Source organism: Anolis sagrei, chromosome 4, assembly GCF_037176765.1.
Source record: "Anolis sagrei isolate rAnoSag1 chromosome 4, rAnoSag1.mat, whole genome shotgun sequence".
NCBI lineage: Eukaryota > Metazoa > Chordata > Lepidosauria > Squamata > Dactyloidae > Anolis > Anolis sagrei.
Genome location: NC_090024.1, coordinates 165,243,296 through 165,257,179, shown reverse-complemented (window position 1 = coordinate 165,257,179; position 13,884 = coordinate 165,243,296). Strand labels below are relative to the sequence as shown.

At 38.1% G+C, this 13,884-nt stretch overlaps 1 protein-coding gene across 18 annotated transcripts in view; it reads left to right on the top strand.

The window, feature by feature from the left end:
* SGIP1 (SH3GL interacting endocytic adaptor 1) overlaps positions 1–13,884 on the top strand; it is a 137,686-nt gene that overhangs the window by 60,012 nt on the left and 63,790 nt on the right. For 10 of the 18 annotated variants that reach the window (XM_067467850.1, XM_067467846.1, XM_067467845.1 and 7 more), the window contains 3 exons: positions 116–170; positions 678–853; positions 12,100–12,111. In XM_067467850.1, coding sequence (XP_067323951.1) covers positions 116–170; positions 678–853; positions 12,100–12,111 — 243 coding nt within the window. The remainder of the gene's footprint in view (positions 1–115; positions 171–677; positions 854–12,099; positions 12,112–13,884) is intronic. The other 8 variants (XM_060773696.2, XM_060773694.2, XM_060773692.2 and 5 more) reach the window with 1 other exon arrangement.

Below are 13,884 nucleotides of genomic sequence, written 5' to 3'. Positions count from 1 at the left end.
AGTAGTTTGTTGGACGTGTAGCCATTATTAATGAGAGGCAGAGGGAGGAGAGGAGAAGACTGCTGTGTTGTGTCTTGCAAGTAATCCAATTGTTTCACTGTGTTTCATGTATCAGAATTCACCTGAGCTTGATGACGAGGGATATAGCATCAGACCAGAAGAACCAGGCTATATCCTTTACTGTTAGTTCTGAAACTAACTTTATAAACTCTGAAATAATTGGGGCTTAATGACATGGTTACTTCTCGCTTGTCTTCAAACTGTTTTTGATTTTAACAATATAACTAAAAAAGGAATGAAAAACCCAGAAGTAATGACCCTCACTCTATTTTCCTTCCTCACCAAATATGATTCTTGAGTAGTAGAAAAATATATTTAAAAGAATTATAACAGATAAATATTTTGGGCAGAAATTGCTGCACCCCTCACCATAAAAAGCTCATTGTGACAATAATATTGAGTAGTAATAGCCACGGACAGCCAATGTGTGCTGTAATAAATGCATTCTTTAACTAACATGTTACCAAACTGTTCACTGGAATTGATTAACATAATTACCTTCCAGGACATGTCACTGATGAATTATTCTTCTTAAATTTAATTCTTAGCTACTTGTTGTTGAATATCCAAAGTTAGATTCCATGGTTCAATTTCAGCAATCCTTAACTGTGTTCTACCTACCAAAGGAAAGCACTTTTATTCCTCAAGTGAATCTGAAGAGGAAGAGGAGGCACATAAAAAATTCAACATTAAAATCAAGCCTTTACAGTCTAAAGATGCTCTGAAGAGTGCGGCAACTGTTGATGAACTGAAAGCGTCTATAGGCAACATTGCACTTTCGCCGTCTCCAGTGGTAAGAAAAATATTGTTTAATATGTCGTCTACTTAGGATATAATTGATATTTCTTTCTTTCTTGTCTGGTTATAGCAATTGGTTTAACATTTTTATTATACTACTAGCGGTCCCCTGCCACACGTTGCTGTGGCCCAGTCTGGTGATCTGGAAAATAAAGTAATGAGAAACTGTTGGTTTCTAATGTATGTAATTTCTTGATGCTTGTGGGTAAACAGTATTTCTTACTGTTACTTTGTCAGTGTTGATCTGGAGAGTGTCTGGTTTGCCTACTCTAGAACTTGCAACGTATCATTGCCCTTCTTTAGGGGTCCCTTTCAAATCTATGGTACTATATCTGTCATAAATGTGTGTGTGTGTGTGTGAATCATATATATTTATCTATGTCTATGGCTGGATGGCTCTTTGTCAGGAGGGCTTTATGTTTTCTTGCTCTGGTGAAGGGAGTTGGACTGTATGGCCTTAAGGCAGCATTTCTCAACCTGGGGTTTGGGACCCCTGGGGGAGTTGTGGGGGGGGGGGTGTCAGAAGGGTAACCAAAGACCACCAGAGAACACAGTATTTTATGTTGGTCATGAGGGTTCTGTGTGGGAAGTTTGGCCCAATTCCGCCGCTGGGGTTCAGAATGCTCCTTGATTGTAGGTGAACTATAAATCCCAGTAACTACAACTCCCAAATGTCAAGGTCTATTTCCCCAAAACTCCATCTGTGTTTATATTTGGGCATATTGAGTATTCGTACCAAGTTTGGTCCAGATCCATCATTGTTTGAATCCACAGTGCTCTCTAGATGTATTTGAACTACAACTCCAGAACCCAAGGTCAATGCCCACCAAACCCTTCTAGTGTTTTCTGCTGGTCATGGGAGTCCTGTGTGCCAAGTTTGGTTCAATTCCATCATTGGTGGAGTTCAGAATGCTCTCTGATTATAGGTGAACTATAAATCCCACCAACTACAATTCTCAAATGACAAAATCATAATTTTTGAGTGATGATCACTCCTTGTGTAGTGAGACATTTTGTTGCCAAATTTGGTATGATTTCGTTCATTGGTTCTTTTGTTTTTAAGGTACTCATTATGCACAGAGCAATTTTATATATATATAGATTCTTGTCTTTAGCTCATAGATCACAATATCTAGACTTGTTGGAAACTCATTTAGATTCAAGATACACTAATGTCTGGCAGAGTGTCCAGTATCTGTGTGAGATGTTTGACATGTTTTTGTTAGTATGTACTTGAACTGCAGTGGCACTTTTCTGTGCATTTCAGCAACTCTTACATTTGCGAACTGGCATGAATTCGATTGATATCTGAAGTTGGAGGGCAGTAGTAACAGTGAAAAAAAGAAAAAGATTATAGTTGTCGGTAATTTCTTTGTTTTAAAAAAAGCTGTCACATTCTTCCCCATTACACCTTAATTGTCACACTTCCAATCCTCCCTTAAAGCAAGTTCTCTCCCTCCCTCTCCCCACCCCTTTCTGCATTTGCATTTAGAAAACAGCAGCATTGTTGAATAACAAAAATACCAGTATTAACATATTTCATGAGAGTTATGTATTGCACACACCTTGATTAGAGGTGCAAAACTATCCTCTCTCTTTTGTATAACTTTCTGTGAAATGTGCCACTGAATATACTCCTAATTATTGAGTGGCAGTTGCGGAGCAAGAGGGAGAAGCTGAGGACAGAATTGTATAATTAGCTGACCTGGCTGCATAGGAGGGAAAATATTGCAATAATTGTTGATTTTGAAAAATGATGCCATTTTATTAAAGTTGGGAACCACACAGAAACACTCTTGGTTTTTTTTTCTAGATATGACTGTCTACACTGAATTCACTCTTTAGTTTGTTATTTATTAGAAAGGGGAAAAGGCTGTCATAGCTGTCCCAGTTTGTTGGAAAACTCATAGAGGTTCTGAACTTTCCTATCTGTTTATTATTATGTAATGTCTTGTCACAGAAAATGAGGTGATATCTCAGTTAGTTGCCCATAGTGTGGTTCATTGTAAGTATAACTGTAAATTCCACACACACACATATATTAATGCAGATGTGTGAGATTTACTCTGGCATCTCCAGGAAGCTCCAGAGAGCTTCTGAGATTTTGAAGATTTTAACAGCTGGATTGAACTGGATCTAGACCAGTGTTTCTCAACCTGTGGTTCCTCAGATGTTTTGGCCTTTAACTCCCAGAAATCCTAAGAGCTGGTAAACTAGCTGGGAATTTGGAGAGCTGTAGACCAAAGTACCTGGGGACCCGCAGGTTGAGAACCACTAATCTAGACTGATCCATGTCAATACCTTCAATATATCCATTGTTGTGTTACCATCAACAAATATCTACCTGCCAGAGGCTTACTGGCAATGTTTCTTGTGGTGATGTCACACCAGAGTCCCAGCTGACCAGAGATGTGGTCAGCATATTTCCAGTAGGGTGCTGCTTGTTGGCAGTGATTCAGCAATGACTCCAATGTACCCTTGGCTTGACCAACCATGTGGATGGCTAAAGGGCTCCAGGAATGCTCTCAGGCTGCATCAGAGCATCTTTAGAATACTTTAATCCAGATTAGTTATAAATATAGACACAATGTGTTTCTGCTGTAGCCTTTGTCCATATATATAAATCATAAACTGCTTCTTATAAAGTCACTCTTTTATTTTGAATTTAGCCTAATTGTCTGGCAGTGGCTGAAATTTACTGCAGCTGTGCAAGCTCCCTTGCACAACAGAGCTACAAGACCTTTACTCCCTGTGATTTAGCCTATAAAATATAAATTTCTGAAGGAATGCTCTCCTGTGTGTTAGCTACTGACTCACCCTTTTCTTTTTACAGCTTCAGCTGATAGGTGATAAATTATGGAGGAATTAAATAGAACTTCTCCTCAAATGAGTCCTTAACTTGCTTGTCCATTTAACTTCTATCTGTTTTGACCCTGTGTTGGGGCTGTCATCCTCATCAGGCTGGATGCTCTTCCTGACTTCTAAGCAGAATAGGGAGAGCAATCAATTGCATGCCATCCAGCATTTCACAGATAAAAAATGAGATACATGTGGCCAAAGAGCATTACAGTGTGATCAAGATGACAAAAGTTATTCATGGGGAGACTACACTAGCTAGGAGATGCTGCAGCGCTTTACTTTATCCTGAGTCTATTGGGAAGAGTAAGGTTTGTCTATTCCTCTCCTACCCGTCCTGCTGAGATAGCTAAGTGTAAATAACTTTTGCATTTTACAACAATTGAAGAAAGCTGAGAACAAAGGGGGAAAGTGGAAGGAAGAGAGAAACTGGGATATTTTTAAACCAGCTGAATCAGTAGAACAACAGATGAATAAAGATTGTGTTTCCCAATTCAGGACAGGTGGATAATATATTTGAAGGTAACACTTGTACCTATTGCCTACTTAGATCCTAAATTGCCACAGATGCTCACTCAGCTCCCCATTGAGAATGCATTCATTTAAATGCCAATTCTCCCCTCCAAGGAATCCTGGAAATTGCATTTCTGGGAGGCAGTCAGAGTCTTGTTTTTGAAACCTTCACAAAAGTATTATTCATGAGATTCTTTGGAGAGAAGCCATGACAGAGTGTATCCTGGCAACATAAAAAGAGCATGACTGTAACAGTCTTGAAACTGATCCCTGTTCGCTGCTTATAATACTAATATATCTATAATTTATGACTGGCACTAAACAGTAACATTTCGTGACTAAAAACCTTTGAATTTCCAATTCACCCAAATAAATGATCATTATGTTTTTAATTTGCAAGCAAATAAAGCTTTCCATTTTTTCAGCTTTTAGCAAATACATTTTTTCCGTTTTACCTGTTTAGTGTTTTAATAAATAACAAACGATCTTGGTATTTTTAATCAGAGAAATTAAATCTGAAATTGGATTGAGCTAAAAATCAAATTAATTGTTTTAATATGAATGCTGAAACTACTTTCATGTCTGTGGTTTTAAAAAATTGTGGTTGCATTACATTTTTCACTTATAATTCTGGTGTGCATATTTGTTAGATTGTGTTTTATTTGGTAAGTAAACTTTGTAGTCATTATGAAGTCACTATGCTCTTGCAGCTGGGTTTGGAAGCAGGACAACAGTGTATTATTTGGTTGAATATGGATGGCAGGTTCAAGAGTTGATTTGTGACATTCATTTCCTGGACTGTAGAAGATGTGGGAACTGTAAATCAGAATGATAGCTTTGTTGAATTGCAGAGAATGCAGCTTCCTGATCTACTTGTAAGGAGTCTAGGATGTGTGGGGCGTAATACTTTTCATGGAAAGCAGGATGTTGAGAAGAATAAGCAAGCCAAGCAGTTCTATAACTGCACCATGAAAAAGGGGGTTGGGGTGTAGACTAAATAAAATCATTTACTTTCATCTATTTAGTGGGATTCCATGCTCATGTACAAGGCACACACACGTGCTCTTAAACACACATACATTAATAGTCAGTGAACTAAAATTGTTATCCTTATTTCATAACATATGGTATTTAAACAGTATACATAACATCTTGTTTATATACAAGGCTCTTGACTGGCAATGGGTGAATTCAACCTTTGTGTGCAATCATTGTATAATTACCTGTTTCCTGTAACCATGATAACTGTGGAAAGGATAGTGTTCCTATAAGTTCTTCTCCATTATACTATCCTACACTAAAGTTAAAGACAACCAGAGAGTTTGCCATATGGAAGATCCATTGTGGAATTGCCACTCTTTCCATTTTCTATTGATTATACAGCAAATCCATGAGACCAGATACTCCTTATTACCGCATCTAATGGTAGATACCTTTTGGATCATTAGCTCTAGTTCAGATAGTGTGAAAGTTGACAACTCTTCACTCAAGATTAGCTGATGGGATGGATTGTCTAATATATTGTTCATTTTTAATATATTGTTTCAAAGGATGATTGCTTCTTCCTTCTTCAAAATATTTCTTTTCATACGAATGTTTTTTAATGTTGATTCTTACCATTGCTGTCATGTCAGTTCCTATTTATAGTGACCCTGCTATAAGGTTCTTTTGACATAATTTATTCAGAGGCTCTTTGTCATTGTCTTCCTCTAAGGCTTAGATAATCTGACTTGCCTAAGGTCACTCCGGGAGTTTCTATGGCTGCCCAAGGATACAAGCCCTGGTCTCCCAGAGTCCTTGTCCAACAATCAAATCACTACATCACTCTAGCTTTCTTTATTATTATTGTACTACTGTTGACACCACTTAGGAGATTTTGAAAGAAACCTTTGCCCTGCCTGTATTACAAAGGCAGGTAATAAGTGCAGTATTATGATGGAAATCTAACATGAAGCAATGTTTTATATAAGGACAGTATTGCTTGTCAATAGATATTGAATACTTTATTTGAATCTGGGAGATGTTTCTTACATCATTATTTAAATACATTAGATTGAATCTAAACATGCCCTCCGTTGTTGTTGTTGTTGTTCATTCGTTCAGTCGTCTCCGACTCTTCGTGACCTCATGGACCAGCCCACGCCAGAGCTCCCTGTCGGCCGTCACCACCCCCAGCTCCCTCAAGGTCAGTCCAGTCACTTCAAGGATGCCATCCATCCATCTTGTCCTTGGTCGGCCTCTCTTCCTTTTTCCTTCCACTTTCCCCAGCATAATTGTCTTCTCTAGGCTTTCCTGTCTCCTCATGATGTGGCCAAAGTATTTCAATTTTGTCTCTAGTATCTTTCCCTCCAGTGAGCAGTTGGGCTTTATTTCCTGGAGGATGGACTGGTTGGATCTTCTCGCAGTCCAAGGCACTCTCAGAACTTTCCTCCAGCACCACAGTTCAAAAGCATCAATCTTCCTTCGCTCAGCCTTCCCTAAGGTCCAGCTCTCACATCCGTAGGTTACTACAGGGAAGACCATGGCTTTGACTAGGCGGATCTTTGTTGCCAGTCTGATGTCTCTACTCTTTACTATTTTGTCGAGACTGGACATTGCTCTCCTCCCAAGAAGTAAGCGTCTTCTGATTTCCTGACCACAGTCTGCATCTGCAGTAATCTTTGCACCTAGAAATACAAAGTCTGTCACGGCCTCCACGGTTTCTCCCTCTATTTTCCAGTTGTCAATCATTCTTGTTGCCATAATCTTGGTTTTTTTGACGTTTAGCTGCAACCCGGCTATGCCCTCCGTAATGTTACACTAATACTGAAGGAAGGAAGTAGAGTATCACTGCAGCCTCATTTGCTCCAGAGGGTTGAAAAAAGATATTTGAAACAGTTTAGGAGCTGGTGTTGGGGCCAGTAGGAGGAAAGATGGAAATTAAAACCAGTAGAAATTACCTTGATGCACTCACCCCATTACTTTAGAAATAGCCTCTGTTAAAAGATCTCATTTCTACCTACAAAAATAACAGATGTCTTCTTCTCAATTGTCCCTATAAAAAGAAGGAACCCCTTTGGTTGGAAAGAGGCTTATCTATATCAAGCCCGCTTATATCATTAAACTCCCCTTTAGTGTGCATTGGATCAAATTTACATCTTTTCATCTATATTAAAGTGTACTTTTAAGATATTGTAATAATAATAATAATAATAATAATAATAATAATAATTCTTACCCATCTCTCCTTATGGTTCGAAGCAAGGCACAACATAGCCAAAACACATCATCTAAAACATTAAAATACACATATTAAATGTATTTCTATGAAATACATTTATTAAAATGCAAAAAACAAATATTAAAATACAGTAAACACAAGATGTGAGTTTAATACCATAATTAAAATGTCCTGGGTAGGCCTCCCAGAAGAAATAGCTCTTCGAGTATGTTTCAAATTTTGACAACCCGTTTTGCTGTTGGAGCCCTCTGGCAGGTCATTCCACAGTCTTGGGGCAGCCAATGAGAAGGTCCTCTGGGTGACGGTTTATAGGAGACACATGAATCAGTTTAAAAATTAGCCTCAGTATGTTGTTGTTGTTCATTCGTTCAGTCGTCTCCGACTCTTCGTGACCTCATGGACCAGCCCACGCCAGAGCTCCCTGTCGGCCGTTACCACCCCCAGCTCCCTCAAGGTCAATCCAGTCACTTCAAGGATGCCATCCATCCATCTTGCCCTTGGTCGGCCCCTCTTCCTTTTGCCTTCCACTTTCCCCAGCATAATTGTCTTCTCTAGGCTTTCCTGTCTCCTCATGATGTGGCCAAAGTACTTCAACTTTGTCTCTAGTATCTTTCCCTCCAGTGAGCTGTCGGGTTTTATTTCCTGGAGGATGGACTGGTTGGATCTTCTCGTAGTCCAAGGCACTCTCAGAACTTTCCTCCAGCACCACAGCTCAAAAGCATCGATCTTCCTTCGCTCAGCCTTCCCTAAGGTCCAGCTCTCACATCCGTAGGTGACTACAGGGAATACCATGGCTTTGACTATGTTGCTTTAAACATAAAGCCTCAGTATAGATTGCTGTAATATCTTGAATTTTACAAGTCGCTTATAATGTTGCTTTAAAAAGTAGGCAAGAGCACCCATAAACAATATATTTTCTTGTATCCAACATCACCATTAGACTAGCAAACATGTCATACAAGGCATTGAAGGGTTTTCATCTTAGACAGCGGTTCTCAACCTGTGGGTCATGACAACTTTCGGAGTCGAACAATCCTTTCACTGGGGTTTCCTAAGACCATGGAAAACACATATTTATGATGGTCTTAGGAACCAAGCCACCACTAACTTTCCCCACCCCCTTCACTTCTCAGAGGCCTCTTCTTCTCTGGAGGGAGGTGGTGATGTCACTCAGCTCCACTCCCTCCATCTCTCTGCCATTTTAGAAGGAAGAGAAGGGAACAATGGAGATGAGATTTCCTTCAGAGCCAAGAGGAAATGGAAGAGAAAAGAGGAGGGAGAGGGGGAGGTGGGAAGGGAGAAGGGAGATAGGAGAAGGTGAGGGAGGGCAGGGCTTAGAGAGGGGTGGAGTGGCCCCTCCATAGCCAAATCCCAGGGAGAAAGAGAAGTAACAATGAAAATACATCCTGCATATCAGATATTTACATTATGATTAATAACAATAGCAAAATTACAGTTTGAAATAGCAACCAAAATAATTTTATGGTTGGGGATCACCACAACATGAGGAACTGTATTAAAGGGTTGTAGCAATAGAAAGGTTGAGAACTGCTGATCTAAGTCAACTAACCTGTTTGAAATTGATGTATTAATTCCTTCACCAAGAAAACATGCCCCCATGTTTTCATATTATCAGTGGACTTTTGTTTTATGTATAGCTTATACTTATTTCACTGAAAGAATTAGACAGAATTACTGGCCACATTAAGGAAATGAACCCTCTTAACTGACATAAGAAATTGAGAAGTCTCATGTCAAAGTTCATTTAAAGAACACCTCTTGTTATTTATTTATTTTAACCTATTATAAATTTTTAACTGTTTGATCACTTCTGTTAAGGACTTTTGAATATGTAGTAATTCCTCCTTCTATAACCGTTACGATAATAGACTTAGTAATACTTTAGACTGTCCAATAGCCTACTTTAGACAATGGCCATCTGCTCAAACATAAAGAATTGTCACATGTGAGCAGCACTTGAGGGAGAATAACGTTTGCAGTTTCTAAAAATAGGAATGATACGAGCAAAAGCTGGGAATCAATATATTATAAAAAGCATTATGAAAGAAAGCACTGCTGGCCATTGACTGTAACAATAAAGACTGATATGCTAGAAAGGGACTTATCACTAGAAATAAACATTTTAAAATCTCTATTGGTATTGAAATTGCACTTCATAGCAATTGCTTTGTAACAGCAAGAGGTTGTCCTTTTCATCCCGTTCCCAAGGAGATGTCAAACAAATAACTTGTGACAGAAAATGAGGCTGAGTGAGAGGTCTTCTGCTAATGAATCTGGTAGAGGAAGTACTCAGAGCTTTCTGTTCAGCTATAATAAGTTTCTATTAGATTACTAAAGGAAGTGTGCTGTTCTAATGAATAACTCATGATTTAAATTGTGGAGCGGACTCCCAGAACTAGCTGCTTAGTCTGATGCGTGTGCCCTTGTTTGCTTAGTGGATCACATCTTTCATTCCCCTTTATTCAGAGTGCTATATTCTATTATCTTATTGGTAATGGCTATATTCTGTTATTCTACTTGACGGTGGTAGCTGTAGCTCCTGTCTTCTTCAGGATTCCTTGTTTAAAGCAACAATATCAGAATGATGTCCAAGGTATCTACCTTTTAAAAAGCAACAATGTAACATACAGGTTGGATTATAAATATGCAAGCAGAACAATGAGGGCTTATTTTAAAATTGGATCAGAACCAAAACAAGTGGCTTCTTTCAATAAAGTACACATTTGTTTCTTTGTTCTAGAGACTAAAAAGAGGGTCACTTCCTTTGAAAGGCTGTGGCTTTCAGAAATGATTGGAATTTCTCAGTGTTGTTCTATGTTTATTTAGGACAGCATGTCTCATGTGACAGTTTTATCAGATTTATTTATCCATTTATCTGATATACCAGTAAAATTTAAAATGGAATTTTCAATATAAAGCTACGATCCTATGCAATCCTCATTGAACCCAGTGGAATGTTTGTCCACTGGGCTCCACTTGTTTTATCAACTACAGTGTGATATAATAAACTTTATTTAATAATAAACTTTATTTATATCAATCAATCAATCAATCAGTGATTTATTATGGTCTTTGACCAGCACAGAATAGAATGGGGCACAGGAGCACAAGGAAGGGAATCGCAGTTCCCAAGTAGGTTAGATAAAAAGCAGATTAAAAACATGTTATAAAAGAGACAGATGAAAAAGCAGACTAAACTTACAGTTTAAAGTGCATGTATGAATCTAAAATAGGGGGGCGGCTAATACAAATATCCGACAAATGGGAAGCTCTATCCGTCATTATGGTCCACACGTGCATAACTTTATTTATATTCTATCCTATCTTATCTCCCTGGAGGGACTCAGGGCGGGCACCAAACATAAAAAGCAAACACAACAATAATACACTCATAATAATGAAAGTTGACAATCCAACATATAAAAACAAATTATGTCTTAACAACTAAAATTAAATTAAAAATGCAACCTGTTTTTCCCAGTTCCTTGGGGGCAAATACATTGATCATTGCTCAAGATGTCTATTGAGCTAGTGGGACAAACAGCATGGATACGGATGGTAGCTATTAAGCAGAGATATAATGGTAGTATTACCATCTCCTCCTCCTCCTCCTTGTAAGCCATGAGCAAAGGTACGTCTTCAGCTGTTTCTTTAAGGTGGGGAGGGAGGGGGCCATCTTTGACTCCTTAGGAAGGGAGTTCCGGAAGTGGGGGTAGCCATGGAGAAGGCCCTTTCTCTCACTCCCACCACGGGGATGGGACAGAGAGCAGGGCCTCCTTCAATGAATGCAGTGTCCAAGTTTGTCTATAGTGGGAGATGTAGTTTGTCAAATATTCTGGATCTGAGCTGTTTATGGCTTTAAAGGTAAGAACCAGCAGTGTGTATTTAGCCTGGAAGCAGACCAGCAGCCAGTGGAGCTGCTGCAGCATGGGAGTAGTTCTCTCCCTGAATGGTGCTCTGGTTAGCAACCTGGCTTTCAATCTCTGGAACATTTGAAGCTTCCGAACATTTTCAAAGGCAGATTTTATCTTGTCCATGAGATTACTTTGTAGGCCTTTCACAATTTTTTTGTTAATGTTTTTAACCCTGAAGTCCCAATCATACTTACATGCAGATCCCTGTTATACTTACATGCAGATCTCGATAAGTTGTTTTTCAATGTAATACGTTGTGTATGACAATATGTTCCTGAAGGGATTCCTACATAACGTGTTAATATAACTTTTTTAAAAGTGTGGAATTATTTTATTCTTTTAAACTTCAAAATTGGTATGACAATTTCCTAAAATTGGTTGCAGACGTCCCATAAAAAGGTCCCAGTGGGTTTTTAATCCCCAGGATGTTACAAGAAAAAAATAATGTTGATAATGGGTGATTACACAACAAGGTGAATGATATCACTACAATATTGTTTAGTTCCAAAAGAATAATGTGTTATGAGAAGCATCATTACTTGTAACATTTTATTTCCCAGCTGTGATTAGAAATCCTATTTAACCAGTAAGATTGGTTGTTTTAGGATTGATCCTTTAAAAAATCGTATTATTTCATAGAAACTGTTTTTATTTTCTTAAAGATCTCTGAATAGTTGAAAATGTCCATTTTCTTTTCTTCCTTAATGCATTCTATAGAGGAGAAGTCCGGTAAGACTCAGTCTTCTTCAACTCTTAATAATTATTATAAATGATTGTTTCCCTATGTTGTTTAATACTTATTTAGTAGACTATAGACCCAAAAATACTATATTAAATATTTGCGAGTACTGATCGCTTTCCATTACATTTATATTCTGAGTTGTGGAATTTCATTTTGCAGTTTGTGCTATGTATCCCCTCCCTCTTCCCACTGCAATTTTAGAATTTTTGCAGATCTTTTGCCGTGGCGTTTGTTATTGTAAAAACAATGAATAAGAATATATTGTTTTATATATTCCGGTTTTTGGCTAAATGTGACCTCTGCAAATTTCCTGCTCTAAATAGGAGCTTCCATTTATTTCACGTCTTGTGTTGTTGAAGGCTTTCATGGCCAGAATCACTGGGTTGCTATGAGTTTTCTGGGCTGTATTGCATAACGTCAGGAGAAAATAATTCTGGAACATGGCCATACAACCCGGAAAACTCATAACAACCTATTTCATCTCTTATTTCTTCCTCGTTCCTAAAGCAGTTAGACAAACTTTCAAATGTGACCCCACTCTGCTTTTCCAGATGTTGCTGAGTGGCAGATTTCATTCTCTTTGAAAGGAAGAGGGCTTTTCATTTCCTACACTCAACAATGGCTCATTAGGCTTTTGCCACTGGCAGCCTGAATAAGGAAGGGGGAGGGGGTGACCTGAACCCACAATGCCATGGAGAGGTGCCCTTCCTACTGAGACCCCATGCCAGCAGTGGTTTAGCTTTGCATACATAGCCCCAGATGATACTGTGTTCCTTGTTATGCAAGGGTAGTTCTGAAAGCTTATTATCTGCTTGGTGAGACATGATCAAAATACTGAAAAAGAACATTGAAAAAGAAATGTTGATGAAATTTGATATTAGTAGAAGAAACCTTTCCCCCTGTATATACTGTGAAATGCCTTTCTTAAAAAGGATATGACAGTCATTTACTGGAAGAAGAAAAAAACATAAAATGTGTATTGACAAATACTTGGCACGTATAAATTGGCATAGGTCCACCGAAATTAATGAAGCAGTGTGGCACAAGCGCTGAAAATCTGTAGAGTAGTCCCTCAGCTGGGGCCTAAAAATACTAGAATGATTTCTAGGACAGAAGTTTTATGTAACATGTTCCCTGACATTTACTGCTTTGTATTGCAGTGTGATTTATATTGATTATTGTGGATCTTGAATTCTTTTTAAAAATAATGACTGTATTCATAATTAGTAATCTTAATTTAAAACATCTAATGTGTACACTCTCAGAAGTACTCACCAGCTGTATTTTGTTATATCTGCATTCATATAAGCATATGCTTACCTGTATTCATAACTGAAAAGCAAATAAAAATAGCTTGCCAAATATCTTCAGGGCCCATATGTTGTTGTATTTTTAAAATATAAGGGTGCACTTTTGGATGCCATTCACATGTCTGAAAATATGTTAATAAAATGCTGGCATGTTTTTCTCACTAGACAACAATAGAAGTCTAAATTTTTGCTTATTTCTAACAAGAAATAGAGGAAGATCTCTAAATTTAGTGAAAACTTGTTAGGCTTCTTGGTAAATGGGTTGTTGTAGTTTTTCAGGCTATATGATCCTGAAGGGGACACAAGACGGCTTACATGTTCCTTCCCACTTCCAAACTTATAATTTTTCTCTCTTAGCTATATTTATGAATGATCAAACAAAGAGCAAGTGAAACAGGAGATTTGATATTTGTTTCTGAATTATTTTATTTTTTATTATTAATTTATAAT